A 21,151-nucleotide genomic window follows, 5' to 3' on the forward strand; every position below is an offset into this window, starting at 1 on the left:
CTACATGGTTGAGTTGCCAGAAAGAAGACTTAAATCATTTTTCTTCACTTCCTATACTAGAGAAACACCATGAAGTGGCAGGCTTACCTATTAGGTTTCTCTCGTGGATGCAAGAAAGCACTCCTGCGTAGATTATAATCTGTAGACTGACATTTTTCAACCTTTCCAATAGACTTTTCCCAGTAAGCGCTGTTGTCTGCTGTGATCTGTTTGTAACCTAGATGCAGTTTCATCAGATACACAGGGGTTTATTTACTAAAGGCAACTAGACTGTGCACTTTACAACGTGCAGTTGCTCCAAAGCTTAGTAAATGAGATAAAGTTTCTCTTTGCAAAGAATACCCATATACGGAATTGCAAGGAAAATAATAGAGAAAAAACAAAAAAAAACAGCATTTTTGCTTGCACATGTCAGCAGAGCTTCAGCTCATTTACTAAGCTCTGGAGCAACTGCACTTTGCACAGTCTATTTGCCCTTAGTAAATCGACCCCATTGCCTCCAACTGTCCCTCACTTGGAGGGACTGATCCTCTTTTGGAATCAAATTCCTCCAACCATCTTTGTCTAAACCTTTCACCCAGGGATTGCAGTTGTTCCTTTGAAAACACAGTGTAACTAGAAATAGTGTTTAAAAAAGGACCATCTTTACTGTTAATTTTGTAACATGGCTTCTCTTTAGGATAACATCAAACAGAAAAAAACTCTTCTCTTTAAGCAGCTCTTGCCCGCTGCCACTTGAGCCCCAGGTGCTAGAGGCAAGCTGGGCCAATCACACATCAACCAGAAGTCAAAAGTCTTCATTTATTGTATAAATCATCCTATAATTAAGCCCTGATTCGGTGAGGGGCGTCAGTGGGGCAGTCTAGGTCAGATTCTCAGCCACAGCTCCATGGATCCCTAGAGTTCCTCCAGAGATTTTTAAGGATTTATTGACCAGTGAGAAGTGGTTGATTGATCTCCTGCTTGACAGTGCTTGCATAATCCCTGCACCAACATCACACAGCAAGATCTAGTGTCATAGGCCCAGTAGAACCTTGTCTCTTTTTCTGAGGTAAAATAAGGTACTGACTAACAACTAAGAGGGCACTACACTGACCACAAATTGAGGCTTTTCATTTCTGACCATAAATATTAAAGTTGCACTACATTTTCTCTGTCGCCCATTGACAGACGTAGTCCTCTTTGATTCACATCAATAGGGTTATGCTGCCCTCTACAGGAGTAGGACTAGGCAGAAAGAAAACGTTCTGGCCACACCCTAGGGGCAGTCCCAGAGGGTATATCCTCTTCCTGTCTGCTACAGGAAATCAGTTTTTTTCTGTCTAGTCAGGAGTAAGGACCTAAGTTCCTTGCTGGGATCTCTGGTCCTGGCAAGATTTTTTAGAAAAAATTTTTCCTTTTAGGTAGTTTTATGTCTCCAGTTTTTCCTGTGAGATCTTCAAGCAAATCACGCCGGATCTGGGCGACGGGCTGGATGTTGAGATCCAGTGGTCACCCCAGCCGGCCTACGAGCGCGCGCAGACCATAGCTCCGCGCTGGGTCGGCCGCGACACATTCAAGTAAGTATGCGGGGCCAGGCGACGGGCTGGATGTTGAGATCCAGTGGTCACCCCGGTTCAGCCTACAAGCGCGTGCAGACTATAGCCCCGCGCTGGGTCGGCCGCGACATAGTCCCATTGGGGGACTGACCCTGCGAGTTAAACGTCTCGCTTGGACGCCAGGAACCAGAGAGTCAAGGCGTTCGTATTGGTCGACAGCCCCCCACCCCGGTGGAGAGGGTACTGTGAAGAGAGGGTGCCATCAGCCGGTATGGTGAGTAAATGTTCCCCCTTCCCCCTGTGGGGTCTTTGGGATACGGGCCCCTCTGTGTATGGTTGGATCCTTTCTGACATTAAAGTTCCCCCTTGTAGCCTATGACATGTTCACATATCCCCTGTGATAGTGTGATCTGGTTTGGGAGCTGACACTCCAGCAGGCTTGGTTTGGGAGCTAACACTTTAAACAAACCTCGGTTTGGGAGCTGACACTCTAGCAACCTTGGTTTAGGAGCTGACACTCCAGCAGGCTTGGTTTGGGAGCTGATACTTCAGAAAGCCTTGGGTTCTCTAGCAAGGAAGCCGAGTTCGATTTGCTATAGTAAACACATAGGAGGTATAGCCTACCTTAGATCGCCATACTCCCGCAGGCCGACAGGCCGCCATCAGCTGTTTTCAAAGCATGCAGGCCGCTGTACTGGAGGAGCCACACTAGATCGGCAGTCCGCCGCCATTTTGTTGTAGACCGCATGTCTGCATTGTCTACACAAGCCGCCCGCAGGTCACGCAGGCCGCCATTTTTTCGTAGCCTATTGTCTCCTTCATGGGGGCGGCCATGTTTGATGTGCCCAGCAAACCTCGAGGAGCAGCTGGGAACGCTGGAAGGCGTACACAGGGGGCGGAGCCACTTCCTTTCACCCGGGAAACCTAGTGCAAGACTTCCCAGTCTGCACAAGACAACGCTGACAGCAGTTTTAATAAGAAACTTCTTTGCATCTGGTGGTGAGCCCTTGGGGTCTCTCTCTCTCTATTTGGGGGTCCAAAGCAGGTACGCTGAGGGGCGCTATTGCGCTGGTGAATTAAAACAAAAAAAAATAAAGGTATTTTTTTATTTATTTAAAAAAAAAAAAAAAAACATTTTTCTTTTTTACTGGCAAAGTGTCCTGGATTAACATGGACCCTGCCACACATGTATCTCCACCTGATCCCCTCGAAGTGGCTGCAGGACCCTCCAGTTCCCCACTTAATAGTGAGTCATTGTCAGCAGTTTTGGAAACTTTTTGTCTATCCCGGGTGGAATTGGCTTGTCAGGGACAGGGCGCAAGGAAGCGACCCCCGCCTACCCCCATTTTCATCTGAAACTTCAGAGTCTGAGCCTATTCCTGCAGTTGCAGGTACCTAATCTGGGGTTTGTGACTCGGGTACTGTCTCTTCAGACAGTGAGGAAGATGTTTCGGCATCTACCATAGCCCGAGAGGAAGCGTTAGTAACGCATTAATTGTATCTGTTCGGAGGTTACACCATCAGAAGTAGCTGATACTGAGATCCCATTTGGTACTAATAAACGCACAAAAATGGCGAAAGTATTTCCCTTACCCAAGTGTTTCGGTAATGTAACTAAGGAGAAATGGGGTCATCCAAGACGAGCCCCTACTATTTCCTAAACGCATTAATAGGCGTTATCCGTTCGAGGAATCATTCCTCAAGAGATGGATAGTACCATCTGTGGTGGATTTTCCAATCTCCAGATTGAACTAAGCTACGGTTATCCTATTGGAGGATGCTCCATCCTTTAAAGATGATCGTAAGGTGGAAGCTGTGTCTCGCGCCATCTTTTCCCTAATTGGGTCAGCTTTCAGACCAGTACTTGCTATTGGTCTAGAATGGACCAAGTGGCTTAGAGGGGAGAGATATCCCCCAGGCGGTATCAGATCTGGTGGAACAGATGATACAAGAGTTACAGTTTGTCTGCGACGTTGCACTAGACGCCACTCCACTATTGGGGCGAGCATCAGTTTCAGCAGTGGTCCTCAGGCGTACACTGTGACTAAAATATTGGTCGGCAGACCAAGGCTCCAAGGAAGCTTTGGTTAAATCTCCCTTTTCAGGGTGTGCGCCTATCTTGGGGCCAATTTAGATGAGATTATTAAGGATCTCACTAGAGGAAAGAGCACTTTCTTGCCACAAAGTACTAAGGGTAAAGGATCCCGTCAGAGACGGGCGCCTTCTTTTTCCGCTCATAAAAAGTTTTTTCGCCCCACGGGCGAAAAAAGCAAAGTCCTCCAAAACTCCTTCGGCAGGTTTTTTTAAGGGGCGTTGGTCGGGCAAGCAAAAGTCCGGCTCTTCCAGACCTGAAGATAAGACTACTAAAGCCTGAAGGTGCGCCCCCGCCCATAGCTGGGGTAGGGGGACGTCTTCGCCGGTTTTCGGATCCATGGCTTTCCAGAACCTCGGACAAATAGTTCGCGAGGTCATACGGTCAGGTTACAAGATTGTATGTCAATCTCTCCCAGTGCGATTCTTCCTTTTCAATGTTCGACTATCTCCGGATCGCTTAAGAGCTTACGGGGGGCAGTCACGGATTTAATGCAACAAGGAGTGGTGGTCCACGTTCCTTGGACAGAGCATTTCAAGGGTTCTATTCAAACCTTTTCACAATACCCAGAAAAGAGGACAAGGTGCGTCCAATTCTGGACTTAAGAGCATTCAATCTTTTTTGTCAGGGTACAAAAATTCAAGATGGAGTCCATTCGCACAGTAGCGGCCTCCCTGCGTCAGGGGGATTTTCTGGCGTCCATAGACATCTAGGATGCCTATCTTCACTTTCTTATTTATGCAGGACATCAGCGTTTCCTGCGTTTTTCCGTAGAAGAGTACCATTATCAGTTTGTGGCGTTACTCTTTGGTCTCGCCTCGACTCTCCGGGTCTTCACAAAGGTGTTGGCCCCAGTCTTGGCGTTGTTACGACAACGGGACATATCGATTCTAGGTCACCTAGACGATCTTCTGCTCCGTGCGGCTCTATTACTAAACTTAGAGATCACCATGACCTCTTTTGCAAGAGTTCGGGTGGCTGGTGAACCTGCAGAAGTCATCTTTGGTTCCCACCAGGAGGCTGGAATATTTGGGTCTAATTTTAGACACATCCAGGCTTGCATGAGGGTCCTGGGTTTGAGGGTGGCTTCCTTTGAAGCAGTACCATTTGCCCAGTCCCATACCCGAATCCTTCAAGGAGAGATTCTTCTCAAGTGTAACCGGAATCCAGATTCCCTGGACAATCGGATCCGGCTGAGCGAGCGGACCAGGGAGTCCCTGGTCTGGTGGCTTCGGTCTCCGATGCTCAGCCAGGGGAAGTCATTCCTACCAATATTTGGACGCTTATCACCACGGATGCCAGTCTATCCGGGTGAGGAGAAATTCTCGGCTCAGGGGCTTTGGTCCCTGGAAGAGTCCAGGTTACCGATAAATGTATTGAAACTGAGAGCGATCAGACTTTGTCTGATTCACTGGACCGAGCAGCTCCAGGGCAGCCCGGTTCGGATCCAGTCGGACAATGCCACAGCAGTGGCTTATGTCAATCATCAAAGGGGCACCAGGAGTGTCCTGGCGGCCATAGAAGAACAGGAAAGTGCGGAGGTTTGTGGCTCGCTCCCATGATCCTCTAGCAGACACCGCAGACATGCTGATCGCCCCGTGGGGGCAGTATCAGCTACTTCCCTCCTCTCAAGTTACTGCCGAAGCTTCTTCGCAGGATAGAGGTGGAGGGAATCCCAGTTATCCTGGTAGATCAGGACTGGCCTAGTCGGGCCTGGTACGCCGACCTGGTCAGGCTGGTCGCAGACGTTCCTTGGCGACTTCCTCTTAGGGAGGATCTGCTGTCGCAGGGACCGATCTTCCATCCTGCTTTACGATCGCTGGTTTTAACGGCCTGGCTATTGAGACCCAGGTGCTGAAGGACAAGGGATTGTCAGCTTCAGTTATTCCTGCTCTAGTTTAAGCAAGGAAAGCGACTTCCAGAAAGATTTATCATCGCACATGGAAGTCTTATATTGCGTGGTGTGAATCCCTTGGGTTCCCTCCACGTTCTTATTCGGTGGCCCGAATATTGTTTTTTCTGCAACAGGGAGTTGAGCAGAAGCTGGCCTTGAGTGTTATCAAGGGTCTGTTTTCAGCATTAGCTATCTTCTTTCAGAAGTTTTTGGCTACTCATTCCTTGGTGCGGAATTTCATCCAGGGGGTGCGACACCTGGCTCCGCCAGTGCGCGCGCCGTTACCACCCTGGGATCTTAATTTGGTGCTGTCGGTTCTTCAGAAACCTCTCTTTGAAAATATCAGGGAGATTCCCTTGCTTACTTTATCCCAGAAGGTGGCCTTCTTGGTGGCTATCACTTCTGCACGCAGGGTGTCAGAACTGGCTGCATTATCCTGTTGTTCCCCATATCTGGTGGTTCATAGGGATAAGGTTGTTCTTCATCCGAATCCATCCTTCCTTCCTAAGGTGGTTTCAAAGTTTCATTTGAATGAGGACATTGTATTGTCCTTCCTATGTCCTAAAGCCCAATCATCCTCGAGAATTTGCGTTGCATCCCTTGGATGCAGTTCGGGCGATCAGGATATATTTGAATACTACGGATTCAATTTGTAAGACGGATTCACTGTTTGTGATCACGGATGGCCCTAAGAAGGGGTTGCCTGTTTCTGCCGCGACCATCTTTAGATGGATCAGACAGACGGTGGTATAGGCTTATTCTATCTAAGGGTCGGGATCCCCCGTTCCCTGTTAAGGCGCATTCTACTCGGGCGCTTAGTGTTTCCTGGGCCTTCCGCCATCAGGCATCAGTGGTTCAGGTTTTCAAGGCGACTACTTGGTCGTCGGTTCATACCTTTACAATATTGTATAAGGTTTATGTGAGGGCATCGTCAGATGCCTCTTTTGGCCACAAGGTTCCTGCAGGCCGCTGTTTGAGGAGACTGTTGGTCTACCTCGAGGGTTTGTTGGGTAGGTCTCATCTGTTTGCTCGATGAGTCCCTTGATACTTCTGGTTGGCTCCGGTTGGGCCTTCTAGATTGGATTTTGATTTCTGTCAATCCCACCCCTCATTTGTGGCACTGCTTTGGGACGTCCCTATTGATGTGAATCAAAGAGGACTACGTCTGTCAATGAGCGACAGAGAAAATTGGATTTTTGTAAGATTTTACCGTAAAATCCTTTTCTCTTAGCTCATTGACAGACGTAGTACCCGCCCCTCTATCATTGAGTTGGGTTGGGTTAAATTCTCTGACACTGCTTTGTGACAGAACTGATTTCCTGTAGCAGACAGGAAGAGGATATACCCTCTGGGACTGCCCCTAGGGTGTGGCCAAAACGTTTTCTTTCTGCCTAGTCCTACTCCTGTAGAGGGCAGCATAACCCTATTGATGTGAATCAAAGAGGACTACGTCTGTCAATGAGCTAAGAGAAAAGGATTTTATGGTAAGATCTTACAAAAATCCAATTTTTTTAGTTTCTATATTTCGCTTACTATTATTATTAATAGAAATCTTTTCTTTTGTGTTTACTACTGAAATGAAAGCTGATTTCCAGTAATCCAGCCAGTTTGAAAAACTTGAAGGTGTACTAATTGTTAAGTCCAAGTAGTTGCAAGACATCACCTGGGCTTTTCTCTATTATTTACATTTGACAGGCTGTGTCTGCCCTTCCCCTCTTTTGCCCATTCACAGAAGCCTTTGTATCTTGTGAATGTGTTCACATGATACCAAGGTTTCTGTGATTGGCCAGGAAAAGGGGCGGGGGGACATAGCAGCTGCAGTGACTCTCCTGTTCAAGATGCAGAGCTCAGAAGGATCAGTATCTCTCGCCTCAGGAACTACAGCATTGGCTGTCTTCCAGCAGTACTATATAGCTGTCATATACAGTCAGGTCCATAAATATTGGGACATCAACACAATTCTAATCTTTTTGTCTCTATACAACACCACAATGGATTTGAAATGAAACAAACAAGATGTGCTTTAACTGCAGACATGCAGCTTTAATTTCAGGGTATTTCCATCCAAATCAGGTGAATGGTGTAGGAATTACAACAGTTTGTATATGTGCCTCCCACTTTTTAAGGGACCAAAAGTAATGGCACAGATTATCAATCATAAATCAAACTTGCACTTTTTAATACTTGGTTGCAAATCCTTTGCAGTCAATTACAGCCTGAAGTCTGGAACGCACAGACATCACCAGATGCTGGGTTTCATCCCTGGTGATGCTCTGCCAGGCCTCTACTGCAACTGTCTTCAGTTCCTGCTTGTTCTTGGGGCATTTTCCCTTCAGTTTTGTCTTCAGCAAGTGAAATATATGCTCAATCAGATTCAGGTCAGGTGATTGACTTGGTCATTGCATAACATTCCACTTCTTTCCCTTAAAAAACTCTTTGGTTCATTTCACAGTATGCTTCGGGTCATTGTCCATCTGCACTGTGAAGCACCGTCCAATGAGTTCTTAAGCATTTGGCTGAATATGAGCAGATAATATTGCCCAAAACACTTCAGAATTGATCCTGCTGCTTTTGTCAGCAGTAACATCATCAATAAATACAAGAGAACCAGTTCCATTGGGAGCCATACATGCCCACTCCATGACACTACCACCACCATGCTTCACTGATGAGGTGGTATGCTTTGGATCATGAGCAGTTCCTTTCCTTCTCCATACTCTTCTCTTCCTATCACTCTGGTACAAGTTGATCTTGGTCTCATCTGTCCATAGGATGTTGTTCCAGAACTGTGAAGGCTTTTTTAGATGTTGTTTGGCAAACTCTAATCTGGCCTTCCTGCTCTTGAGGCTCACCAATGGTTTACATCTTGTGGTGAACCCTCTGTATTCAAATCAGGGAGGTGGGCCACCGCACTACTCTCTTAGAGCAACGCACTGAGGTACTAGAACTCACAGCAGGCAATCATTCTGAGGACTTGGAAGCCCTTCGAGAGGAGAATTCATCCCTACACTCCCGCTTGGAGGACTTTGAAAACAGGGCCAGAAGATCCAATGTCAGGATCAGAGGTATCCCAGAGTCTGTGGAGGACCTTCAATCCACCATCACTGCCTTATTTCAGGAACTATCCCCATCAATTCCTATAGAGCGTTTGGAAATGGACAGGATCCATAGATCACTGGCCCCGCGCTCAGATGACGGTCCCCCTAGGGACATCATAGTGAAACTTCACTTTTTTCGCACTAAAGAACAACTCATGGTGGCTGCCCGTAATAGGGATTCCCTAATTTTTCAGGGTCACCGTTACCAACTCTTCCAGGATTTATCCCAAGCTACCCTGGCTAAACGTAAGGCTATGAAGCCGCATCTCCTTGTTCTTCAACACCACAAGATTACCTACAGATGGATCTTCCCCTTTGCTGTCCGCTTCTCCTACAAAGGCTCCTCTTACCAATGTAAATCTCCTGAGGATCTCCATGGAACTATTCGTGAACTCCACCTGACACCCCCCGATCATTCTCCTGAAGGCTCCAAGCGCCGTGCTGCATCATCCTCTCCACAGAAGACCCAAGCTCGCCAGGATCATATCTCCCAGCACGGGATCCACAAGAGAGGTCGCTATTCAACACCAGCTCCAGCCCCGGCTCCTGAGGACACCATGGACTGAGGACACCCCGCGGTGTTCACCTGCTCTTTTTTGTTACTAGGACGGTTGTCTAGCTGCCCTGCTGATCCCTTTCTTTGATGCCACCTTTTTTGGTATCCTCCTGGAACCGTAACTATAATGTTTTCATATATTTACATATGCGTTTTTTTTTTTTTTTTTTGGTACCTACCAGGACGTACCACGTCTGTAGGTGAGACTGGTGGCAGAGTTTCCCTATATTGGATTTTTTTTTTTTTTTTTTTTTTTATTATTTTTCTCTCATTGTTGCTTCTATCGTATTGCCCTGATTTGTATTACTGTTTGTGCTCTGATATGTTATTGACTCGTTACCTCCACTTGCCTTATGCTTGCTACTAGGCTGTCCCTACCCCAGAGACTGCTCATTGCACCCCACTTGTAGTCCTTCAGTACCCGACCTTTTTGGACTGGTATCTCTTGGACAGGTTGACTCCTCCTGGCGGGAAGTTTACTTCCTTCCAGAGGATCCTCTTTTCTCATTTTTCCTTCCCTCCCCTTCCATTCTTGAGTTCTTTCTCTCCCCCATTTCCCTTCCTCCCCCCTTTCCCGCCCTCTCGATCCTGCTCCTCCTGTCTTCCGTCCCCACCCGGAGAGAGTCCCCCGCCCGCCGTTCCTGCCTCCTACCCCTGCCACGCTACACTTGCACTCCATTATGTCCACCTTAAACGTTCTTACTCTAAATGTACAAGGCCTAAATTCCCCCTCCAAACGTGTGAAGGCATTCCGATCGTTCTCTTCGCTATCGGTTCATGTGGCTTGCCTTCAGGAAACGCACTTTTCCACTCATTCGACTCCCAAACACTTTGGTCACCAATACCCACAGGTCTACACTGCCTCTGCTCCCACGAAGCAACGGGGTGTGCTGATAGCATTTCACAGAACTACCCCATTTACTCTACAGAAGGAAATAAAAGACCCTGAGGGTCGCTACCTCATACTGCTAGGACGGCTCCTTGACTCGGATGTCACTATAGTTTCATACTATGCTCCTAATAAGAAACCCCAGGCCTTCCTTTCCCACCTATTGTCTGTCTCGGATACCCACAAACGGGGTACCCTCTTGCTTTGTGGCGACTCCAATCAAGTACTCTATCCTCTGCAGGACAAATCTCCCGCTCCACTATCCGCTCAGCGCCTCTCTTTCCAACAACTCCTAACTCAACATTCCTTAGTGGATACGTGGCGTGAACACAACCCACGCCGACGACAGTACACGCACTATTCCCATCCACATAAGCTGTTTTCGCGAATTGACCACATCTTGATCCACATGGGCACATCTCCTCTCCTTTCCACCTCCACTATCATCCCCTGCGCCTGGTCTGATCATGATGCGGTCATCTCCTCCTTCTCTTCCTTGGTACCTAAACCCAACCTTCGCTCTTGGCAGATCAATGACGGTATGCTGGCTAACCCGACCCACCGTCTTGAATTGGAGCACGCAATTTCTGACTATCTGTCCACCAACACTCATCCGGACACGTCCCCACTCCTGTTGTGGGAAGCCCACAAACCGGTTATACGGGGGGTTTGCATTAGACGAACCTCTCACCTCCGTAAGGAACGTCGCCTCTTACTACAAAACTTAGAAGCTGCCTTCTATAAGGCCTCCGCAGACTTCCAAGCCGCCCCCTCGCCCTCCAGGAAACAAGCCCTCGATAAAGCTCGACTTGAGCTTGATCTTCTCCTTTCAGAATCGGCGGAACAACTACTCCGAAAGTCGAAACACACTTTATATATGAAAGCTAATAAACCTGACACCTTTCTTGCCTTGACGCTTCGCAAAGCCGATTATACTCCCAAACCTATACGCCTTAAGCAGGCTAAGGACACATACACCTGTAATCCCCTTAAAATTCTCCGCACCTTCCGTGATAAACTATCCACGCTCTATAAGGACCCCTCCACATTTGACCGCACTCGCTTAGATGCCCTCCTGTCTTCTGTCCATCTCCCTGCACTGTCCGCTTCCCACAGGGAGAATCTTGATAAACCCATAACTGCTGAGGAACTCTTACAGGCAATTAAGACTTTGAAACCACGTAAGCGTCCGGGCCCTGACGGCTTTTCTGCTACATACTATAAACGCTTTGCCTCTGTTCTTATCCCCCCGTTGGTAGGGGCACTTAACTCCCTGCTGGACGGTCACTCCTTTCACACGGATTCGCTCATGGCTGCTATTTCCATGATTCCTAAACCCAATTCGGATGATACCTCCTGGTCCAATTATAGACCCATCTCTATACTCAACATTGACATCAAACTGCTTGCCAAGGTCCTGTCCTCTCGCCTCAATGTGGTCATAGGCACTTTGGTCCATGCTGACCAGACGGGTTTCATCCCATCCCGCCAGGCTGGCGATAATATTCGTCGGGCCACCCTGCTGGCACACATTGCCAGGAAACGCCGAATTCCCTCTTGCTTTCTCTCCCTGGACATTAGCAAGGCATTCGATTCTCTGTCTTGGCCATACCTCACCTCCATCCTTGATCGCTGGGGTTTTGGCTCCCACTTCCTGCAATGGGTGAATGCCCTCTACAAGAATCCTAGAGCGTATGTCTATTATTCAGGCTATAGGTCGGACCCTTTCCCCATTGAGCGCGGCACGAGACAGGGTTGTCCCCTTTCCCCCCTGCTATTTGCCTTGGCCATTGAGCCCCTTGCGATCCTCATACGATCCAATCCGAATATTCGTGGAATTGAACTGGGGGGTCACCACCATAAACTCTGCCTTTTTGCGGACGATGTCCTGCTTTTTCTTACTGCCCCTCTCACGTCTGCCCCTAATCTCCTTGATACCCTAACTAAATTTGGATCACTTTCGGGCCTTGTTGTCAACCCACGGAAATCTCTAGCCCTCAATGTATCCCTCTCAGCCGAAGACCTTAACCACCTCAAGTCTTCCCTCCCGTTCCCTTGGGCCAACTCCTACATCCCCTACTTGGGCGTCAAGTTCACAGCTGACCCTGTTGAGCTCTTTTCTGCTAATTACCCTCCCATGCTATCAACGCTTACATCGCTTATGAACAAATGGTCCTCCCTACCTCTTTCCTGGATGGGGAGAATTACAGTCCTCAAAATGTCGATCTTACCCAAGATCTTGTACCTGTTTCGGGTTCTCCCGATTGGGGTACCAGCTTACTTCTTACGCATTCTACAGAAACGGGCTTTGGAATACATTTGGGGTAACGCCAAACCCCGCTAACCCCGACCGACGCTGTATCGACCACGTATCCGAGGCGGGCTTGGGGTGCCACAGTTCTCCAAATACTACTATGCTGCACAGTTGGCTCAGCTCCCTAAGTATCATGCAACAAAGGAAGTCCCATTGTGGGTCTCCATAGAAGCAATGGACTGTGATCCTCTCTCTGTGGCTAACCTCCTCTGGCTCCCACCCTCACAACGGAGATGTGTTACCAATCCTATCACTAAGCACAGCCTAACCCTTTGGGATAGACTTAAACGTCGTTTTCACCTTCAGTCCCCCCATAATCCCCTACTTTCTTTTCTCCGCAACCCCTCGTTCTACCCAGCCTGGTACTCCCGGACTTCTTTCTCCGAGTGGACTAGGGTTGGCTTGATACGTGCTTACCAGTTCTTCACTCCCCGGGCTTTTCAAACCTTCCCAGCCCTGCGTGAGGCCCACAACCTCCCTCCTGGCGAATTGTTTCGCTACTTGCAACTGAAACACTTCTTTAGCCAGAACGCACCGGCGCGCGATAGCTCCCATGCGTTCTCCACCTTTGAACAGGCTTGCAAAACAGACCCGCATAGGAGGGGGCTCATTTCTGATCTCTATGCCCAACTCCTGTCGGTTCAAGAGACTACCCCCCCGGCATATGCTTCCAAATGGGAAAGGGACCTACACCTCTCCTTGGAAGACTCTGACTGGATCCAAATTTGGCAAGCCACTAAATCGGCTTCCCCAAATATTGTAGCCTTGGAGACAAATTACAAAGTCCTTACCAGATGGTACTTGGTCCCAGCCAGAGTCTCCAAGTATGTGCCACAATACTCACCTCGTTGCTTTCGTGGTTGCGAGTCTCTAGGTACCCATGCACACATTTGGTGGGAATGCCCCACGGTCCGTACCTTTTGGTCCGAAGTGTATCGGGTTTTATCTACAATCTTCCACACACCCCTTACCCCCGATCCTGCTTCTGCGCTCCTGAACCGCAAGCCACCTGACCTCACACATCGCCAATTTAAACTTTTCCTGTATGTCACCACAGCTGCCAAACAGACCATAGCGAAGGCCTGGAAAACTTCCTCCCTTTGTTTCCTGACCATGAAAAATAGAGTCACTCAAGCTATGATCCATGCTAAAACTGAAGCTATCCTGCTGGATAAACGTATACCTTACGAAAAGCTCTGGAAACCATGGATTGACAACTGTCTTCCGATAGGCTTTGATGAATCTCTTGTACTAGCTTGACCTGTGGTTACCGACTCCCTGTTGGCTTTGTCGATCTGAACCACATCAGTGGCCCGGGACTCCCTCCGGGCACCCTTCCTCTCCAGCATGACCCCCCCCCCCACTGTTTTGCCCTTCCTCTCCCCCCCGTCCTTCTTGCCTCCCTTACTCCCTTCTTTTTCTCCCCCCCCCCCTTGTTGCCTCGAGTTGGCCGCTACCTAATTTGTTTCCCTATTGTGGCTGGACCACAAACTTTTGCTGCACTACGGCCTCCCTTTTTGCCCTACCCCCAGCCGCCCCTGTGCACTGTGTTTATCCCTTGTGCCTGTATTCCGGGCGCCCAGCTTGCCCCTTTCCTATTCCTTAACCTGATTGTTATGCTACTACTTGCTGTTCATGATGTCATTTTGACGTGTATTCATCTGTTATGCACCACTGTTACCTATTGGTATTGTTTTGTACTACATTCCTTTTGCCTTAATAAAAACCGTTTGAACAGAACCCTCTGTATTCACTCTGGTGAAGTCTTCTCTTTATTGTTGACTTTGACACACATACACCTACCTCCTGGAGAGTGTTCTTGATCTGGCCAACTGTTGTGAAGGGTGTTTTCTTCACCAGGGAAAGAATTCTTCGGTCATCCACCACAGAGGTTTTCCGTGGTCTTCCGGGTCTTTTGGTGTTGCTGAGCTCACCAGTGCGTTCTTTCTTTTTAAGGATGTTCCAAACAGTTGATTTGGCCACACCTAATGTTTTTGCTATCTCTCTGATGGGTTTGTTTTGTTTTTTTCAGCCTAATGATGGCATGCTTCACTGATAGTGACAGCTCTTTGGATCTCATATTGAGAGTTGACAGCAACAGATTCCAAATGCAAATAACACACTTGAAAGGAACCCTGGACCTTTTATCTACCTTTATAAATGGGATAATGAGGGAATAAACACAACTGGCCATGGAACAGCTGAGCAGCAAATTGTCCCATTACTTTTGGTCCCCTAAAAAAGTGGGAGGCACATATACAAACTGTTGTAATTCCTTCACCTTCCACTTGATTTGGATGTAAATACCACCAAATTAAAGCTGAAAGTCTGCAGTTAAAGCACATCTTGTTTGTTTCATTTCAAGTCCATTGTGGTGGTGTATAGAGCCAAAAAGATTAGAATTGTGTTGATGTCCCAATATTTATGGACCTGACTGTATAAATAAGAGAGCTAAGCCCTGGAGGTTTCATGCACCCTGGTGGAGTTAACTCATTGTGGGCCTTCATCTTTTACAAAGGAGCTGAATTCCTTGAATTCAGCTTTAAATTTGCCATTAAGAGCTGGGGAAAAGATTTAAAAAAATCTGTTCTAGTTATTAAGAACACCGAGTATGCAACATACCTTATTCTTTTATTTAGGAGTATATGTACTAATTGTATATACTGTTCTCCTAACACTGAAGTACCGTGAGTTGAGATATAATATTTTAGCAGGTGGTCCCCTGAGTCCTGACATTTTTTCAAGGGTTGCACCTGGGTTTAAAAAAAAGTTAAAAAAGATTGGTCTGGTTATTATAAAACTCTTCTGAATAAGTTCCCAAGGGCCTTTTCCCTGAAGTTTATCAAGGCCAGTTATGCAGCTTTGTGAATTACCTGTGTGTGGATGCCTAAATGTGGTAAAACATTGTAAAGCAATTTTTTCACTACTGCAGCACATTTAATCCTAGGAATTAAGTCTGTGCCTGTGTGTAGAGCTAGGGTTTTACAAAGTGATTGTTATCTGTACTTTGCCCTCTAGTGGTACATTATTACACTAGCTTTCGTTTCAGATGTGATCATATTTTTAACCAGCACTAAGGGACAAGAAAGGGGCATTTTATCACAATCAACCAAGTTTAACAGATTTAAAGACCCTATCTCCTGGAAATCCTAAAAATACTCCTTTGCATAGGGCTGCACCCGTACTGTGAGGATTACCTGCACGTTTATTCTGGGGGAGAGTAAAAGCACTTAGTGGATTCTCCGCTCCCCTGGCAGACGGCGCTTCCCTATGCTCCAGGTACCATTCTTGATGATGTGAGAAGACGTCTGTAATGGAACCGCGACCCCACAATGCGCTTGTGTGCTTCCATCAGTATACCGCTTCCTTCAGTCTTGAAAATAAGTATCAGATATTACAGCCGCCCCCATACAAAACTAGCTGAGACTTCGCTTGTAGAAGATCTGGAACATTTATTGAACAAACTCACACTGAATATATACCCCACCAGGTATAGCAACTAATAGATGACAGTGATTTAATTAACTTGAGCAAATTAACTAGCAGACTTGCCATCCTTGAGCCCATGAAGTACAATACACATGATTATAAGTGTAAACACACCCCCACAGTAGACAATAGGTGAATTAATCAGCACAATCAACAATGTGTGAAAGACAGGTAGTTGAGCTGATGACATTAGCATCTGCCATGAGTCTGACTATGCGGAGCAGTCTTCTATTGGCAATAGGCAGTTAGGCCGTTAACATGGATCCTAGATCTAGAGTCCCAGAGTCTGTGTGTCTTGGGGGGATGTAACATTACTCCAAGGGTCCCCCCAGCATACACTCCACAAAGAGCAGTGTTCCCTCACAAGCCAGGGCCCATAGTTAGTAGGGAAAAGGCTAGCTTGCAGTCCCCTCCAAAAGCCCCTGTCCTTAATGAGTTCATCACAACGTTTAATAGTAGTGCTGTATAGTCGCTTGCCTGATTAAGGGGCCTTGCATGGCTCTGAAACGTTGCTATATATAATGTGACCATGGAATAAAGCTTTTGGGAATATTGCAGTTTTTTTTTAGTAGTGCAGAGGATCGCATTCTTTTTTTACCCCCTACAATTTTCATAAAGTGGGCAAAGTTTAGCAACCTTGTCAGGTTTTTCCTCCATCCCATGGCTTCATTAGATTTCCCTTCACTTTATGTCCTGGTGAGAATGGTTTTACCTGGAAGGAAGTAAAGGAATATCGGTAACAGGGACAGATAACAATGGTGTTGAATTGTCTCCATTTGTACTCAATCATTCTGACTTTAGACTGGTGCAGTCCAAACTCCTTAAAAATAGTATGTTAACCTTTTTCTGGCTTAATGAGGATAATTAACTGATTTTCAGAGGTCCTTACACACTTTAAACTGTGTTATTAAAGTCAAACTTAGCGAAGAACCATATTTCTGTTGTTTAAATATGACAGGGCCTTCCATGATCTAATTTGATTATCATGCCATTGATTCAAACACTTTACTCTAATTTTCCCTTCAAAAGAACTGAGAAACCTAAAGGTTCCCATATATTCCCAGACAAATACAGTGCCTTGCGAAAGTATTCGGCCCCCTTGAACTTTTCGACCTTTTGCCACATTTTAGGCTTCAAACATAAAGATATAAAACTGTAATTTTTTGTGAAGAATCAACAACAAGTGGGACACAATCATGAAGTGGAACGAAATTTATTGGATATTTCAAACTTTTTTAACAAATAAAAAACTGAAAAATTGGGCGTGCAAAATTATTCAGCCCCCTTAAGTTAATACTTTGTAGCGCCACCTTTTTGCTGCGATTACAGCTGTAAGTCGCTTGGGGTATGTCTCTATCAGTTTTGCACATTGAGAGACTGAAATTTTTGCCCATTCCTCCTTGCAAAACAGCTCAAGCTCAGTGAGGTTGGATGGAGAGCGTTTGTGAACAGCAGTGTTCAGTTCTTTCCACAGATTCTCGATTGGATTCAGGTCTAGACTTTGACTTGGCCATTCTAACACCTGGATATGTTTATTTGTGAACCACTCCATTGTAGATTTTGCTTTATGTTTTGGATCATTGTCTTGTTGAAGACAAATCTCCGTCCCAGTCTAAGGTCTTTTGCAGACTCCATCAGGTTTTCTTCCAGAATGGTCCTGTATTTGGCTCCATCCATCTTCCCATCAATTTTAACCATCTTCCCTGTCCCTGCTGAAGAAAAGCAGGCCCAAACCATGATGCTGCCACCACGTTTGACAGTGGGGATGGTGTGTTCAGGGTGATGAGCTGTGTTGCTTTTACGCCAAACATAACGTTTTGCATTGTTGCCAAAAAGTTAGATTTTGGTTTCATCTGACCAGAGCACCTTCTTCCACGTGTTTGGTGTGTCTCCCAGGTGGCTTGTGGCAAACTTTAAATGACACTTTTTATGGATATCTTTAAGAAATGGCTTTCTTCTTGCCACCCTTCCATAAAGGCCAGATTTGTGCAGTATACGACTGATTGTTGTCCTATGGACAGTCTCTCCCACCTCAGCTGTAGATCTCTGCAGTTCATCCAGAGTGATCATGGGTCTCTTGGCTGCATCTCTGATCAGTCTTCTCCTTGTATGAGCTGAAAGTTTAGAGGGACGGCCAGGTCTTTGTAGATTTGCAGTGGTCTGATACCCCTTCCATTCCAATATTATCGCTTACACAGTGCTCCTTGGGATGTTTAAAGCTTGGGAAATCTTTTTGTATCCAAATCCGGCTTTAAACTTCTCCACAACAGTATCTCGGACCTGCCTGGTGTGTTCCTTGTTCTTCATGATGCTCTCTGCACTTTAAACGAGCCTCTGAGACTATCACAGTGCAGGTGCATTTATAAAGAGACTTGATTACACACAGGTGGATTCTATTTATCATCATTAGTCATTTAGGTCAACATTGGATCATTCAGAGATCCTCACTGAACTTCTGGAGAGAGTTGGCTGCACTGAAAGTAAAGGGGCTGAATAATTTTGCACGCCCAATTTTTCAGTTTTTTATTTGTTAACAAAGTTTGAAATATCCAATACATTTCATTCCACTTCATGATTGTGTCCCACTTGTTGTTGATTCTTCACAAAAAAATTACAGTTTTATATCTTTATGTTTAAAGCCTGAAATGTGGCAAAAGGTCGAAAAGTTCAAGGGGGCCGAATACTTTCGCAAGGCACTGTAAATACCTCTGGATTATTCTCTTCAGTAAATAAATTTACAAGTACAACTCAATTATTTAGTTAGGTTCTTGTTATCTAATTTTGGAGTTGTAAATAAAAAGAGATCATATCTTAGGCCATATTTATGTAGAAATATAAAAATTATGCAAGGGAATTTACACTCTCCAAAGCACAGCTGCAATGTAGCCAAACACTCAAACATGGTCTGTCTGAAAATAATTTGATGATATATTGGTAGCACCATCTGTCTAAAAGAAGAACTGTATTGCCATGACAGCCAATGAAGTTCCAGCTGCCATTTTTCCTTCTTACAAAAATAGTTCTAATCTTCATTTTTTTTTTTAATGTTTTTCAGGTTTTAAAGTCAATTTTACTCTTTCCTACTATTGAAAGAATGGCTCAGTCACCACAAGGCAAGATCATGACTCCGATTCTGTGTAGCCTACGATATGTTGTCTACATGCCCCTGTACCTGCTCTCTTTCTTGCCCGAAGTCGTGAAGGCATCTTTGGTGAAGTTTGCCCTGCGCGGAATCAAATCAGTAGATGAAGCTTCAGTGACTGCTTCGTTGGACCTCTTCAGAGTGGAATGTTCTGGTGAGCAATACATCAGCCGTTGTGAGTCAATTGGAACCAGGACTTGAGGCATTTCTGTTCTACAGGAACTTCCTATGTTCTCTGTGCATTGATTTGTAGACAGGAAACATAGGCCTTGGCACAGGATAGAAAGACTGCTATGGTGGTAAAATAAAATCAGCTATTACTACAGCAAGATTAAATTGTCAAGACCTACCACAAGCAGTTGGAGAGCTTTACCTCTGCACATGTGGTAGGCCACAGCCTGCTCCCATGGTGTACAGCACGGATTAACAACTTTGTCAAATTCTAAACCACGCTCCACAGTATAGTGGTTAGCAACACTAATTAAAAAAAGTCAGAAAAATATTTTAGGTAATAAACATGATAATTAATTAAGGGGCAAATCAAAAATCATATTTCTCTTTTGTTTATTGACAGACACAGCTCTGGATCTTCTTAACCATTAGGTTATACTGCCCCCTACAGGAGTAGGGTCTGGTATACCCCCTCTCTCTGCTTTAGGTACTCCATTTTTTTCTGCCTAGTCAGTAGTAAGGACCTAGTTCCTTGCTGGGATCTCTGGTCCTAGCAATTGTATCTTTTTAGATAGATTTTTTTTCTGCTGTTCTTCTTCCTGTGAGATCTACAATCAACTGCCGGACTGGGCAATGGGCTGGATAATCTAGATCCAGTGGTCACCCCAGTCTGGCCAGTAAGCACGCGCAGACCTCAGCTCCACGCTAGGTTAGCCGTGACATAGCCCCACCGGAGTCGCAGCATTCCTCCTGGGGAGGAGGTTCTGTCTGGAGCAGTGCCCGTCTGGTATAGTAAGTAACTATCCCCCCTCTCCCCCTGGAGGGTTTTGGGGTGGATGTGGACCCCTCCATGGGACAGTCAGATCCCTGGGTTCCCCTCCTTTCCCTCATTGGTCTGGTGTTGCCCTCCATTCCCCCCCCCTCCTTTACAGATGCTGGGGCTGTGGGGTGGCCTGATCCACCGCCTAAAGTGGGAGCAGGATGCTGTCCTGGCGATGGGAGAGGGGGGTGCACCGCCGGCGAGTGGGCGATCAGCTGTGGGGGGGGACTGTACCTGGTGGGGGCTCCTGCCAGGGCCCCCTTCCTGCCTGTGCTGTTTTCTGAGGCCTCGGGATCCCTCCTGGTGCCACGCAGGGCCGCCATTTTCTCTTAGCCTGTGTGCCCAATGCACGGCGCCCATGTTTTGCAGTTCGGCTGCCATTTTGTGGTGGTTTGCCATTGAAAATAGTGGCGGCCCTGACAGTGGAGCCCTCTGGTCGACGATTTCTGTGGTGGGAGCCCCTTCTCATCCCCTGGTGCTGACTCCTGGATCTTTTCATTTCCCGATCGCCGCACGTCCATTGCAGATTCTTCTGGTGGCTGCGGTGCCTGGTTTTTGCTGTGTGGTGAGTCTGGTGGGGGTCCTCTCCCTCTCTGCTGAGGATTGATTGGGTGCTCTGTTCCTGGCGACCGGGGGTGCTGCCAGAGTGGTGGGGGCTGTCCCTTAGCAGTGTTTTTACACCTTTTTGTGGGGTCCCCCCGGTGACTCATGTAGTCTTTGAAGCACATCTCCTCACCTGATCCCCTCTCTGGGGCTGCAGGGCCCTCCGGGTCCCATCTATCCATCGATGCACTGACAGCGGTCCTGGAGTCCTTTGTGTCCTAGGTGGAGGGGGTTTTTGGGCGACGGATTGGAATAAAGCGCCCCCCCTTCCCCTGCCTCATCTGTCTCATCACATCCTGAATCGGATTTGGCCGCCGCGGGCGTGGGTCTGCGACCATGCGCCCTGAATCCTCAGATAGTGAGAAGGATTCCTCCACTTCTGCAACCGCGCATGAAAAGGCACTGGTGGACGCACTGATCATATCTGTGCTTGAGACTTAGAGTTGGAGGACGCAACTGTGGCTGCGACAGAGGCGCAGGTTTCCTTTGGCCCTCACAAGCCATCAAGAGCGGCAAAAGAGCAGGGACGACCAAAGCATACCTTT

At 46.8% G+C, this 21,151-nt stretch overlaps 1 protein-coding gene across 4 annotated transcripts in view; it reads left to right on the forward strand.

Moving 5' to 3' along the window:
- Positions 1-21,151, forward strand: part of LDAH (lipid droplet associated hydrolase) — a 458,687-nt gene that overhangs the window by 259,532 nt on the left and 178,004 nt on the right. For all 4 annotated transcript variants that reach the window (XM_082249859.1, XM_082249861.1, XM_082249860.1 and 1 more), the window contains exon 5: positions 18,926-19,166. In XM_082249859.1, coding sequence (XP_082105985.1) covers positions 18,926-19,166 — 241 coding nt within the window. The remainder of the gene's footprint in view (positions 1-18,925; positions 19,167-21,151) is intronic.

This window comes from Pelophylax lessonae (assembly GCF_965119305.1).
Source record: "Pelophylax lessonae genome assembly, chromosome: 3".
Classification (NCBI taxonomy): Eukaryota; Metazoa; Chordata; class Amphibia; order Anura; family Ranidae; genus Pelophylax; species Pelophylax lessonae.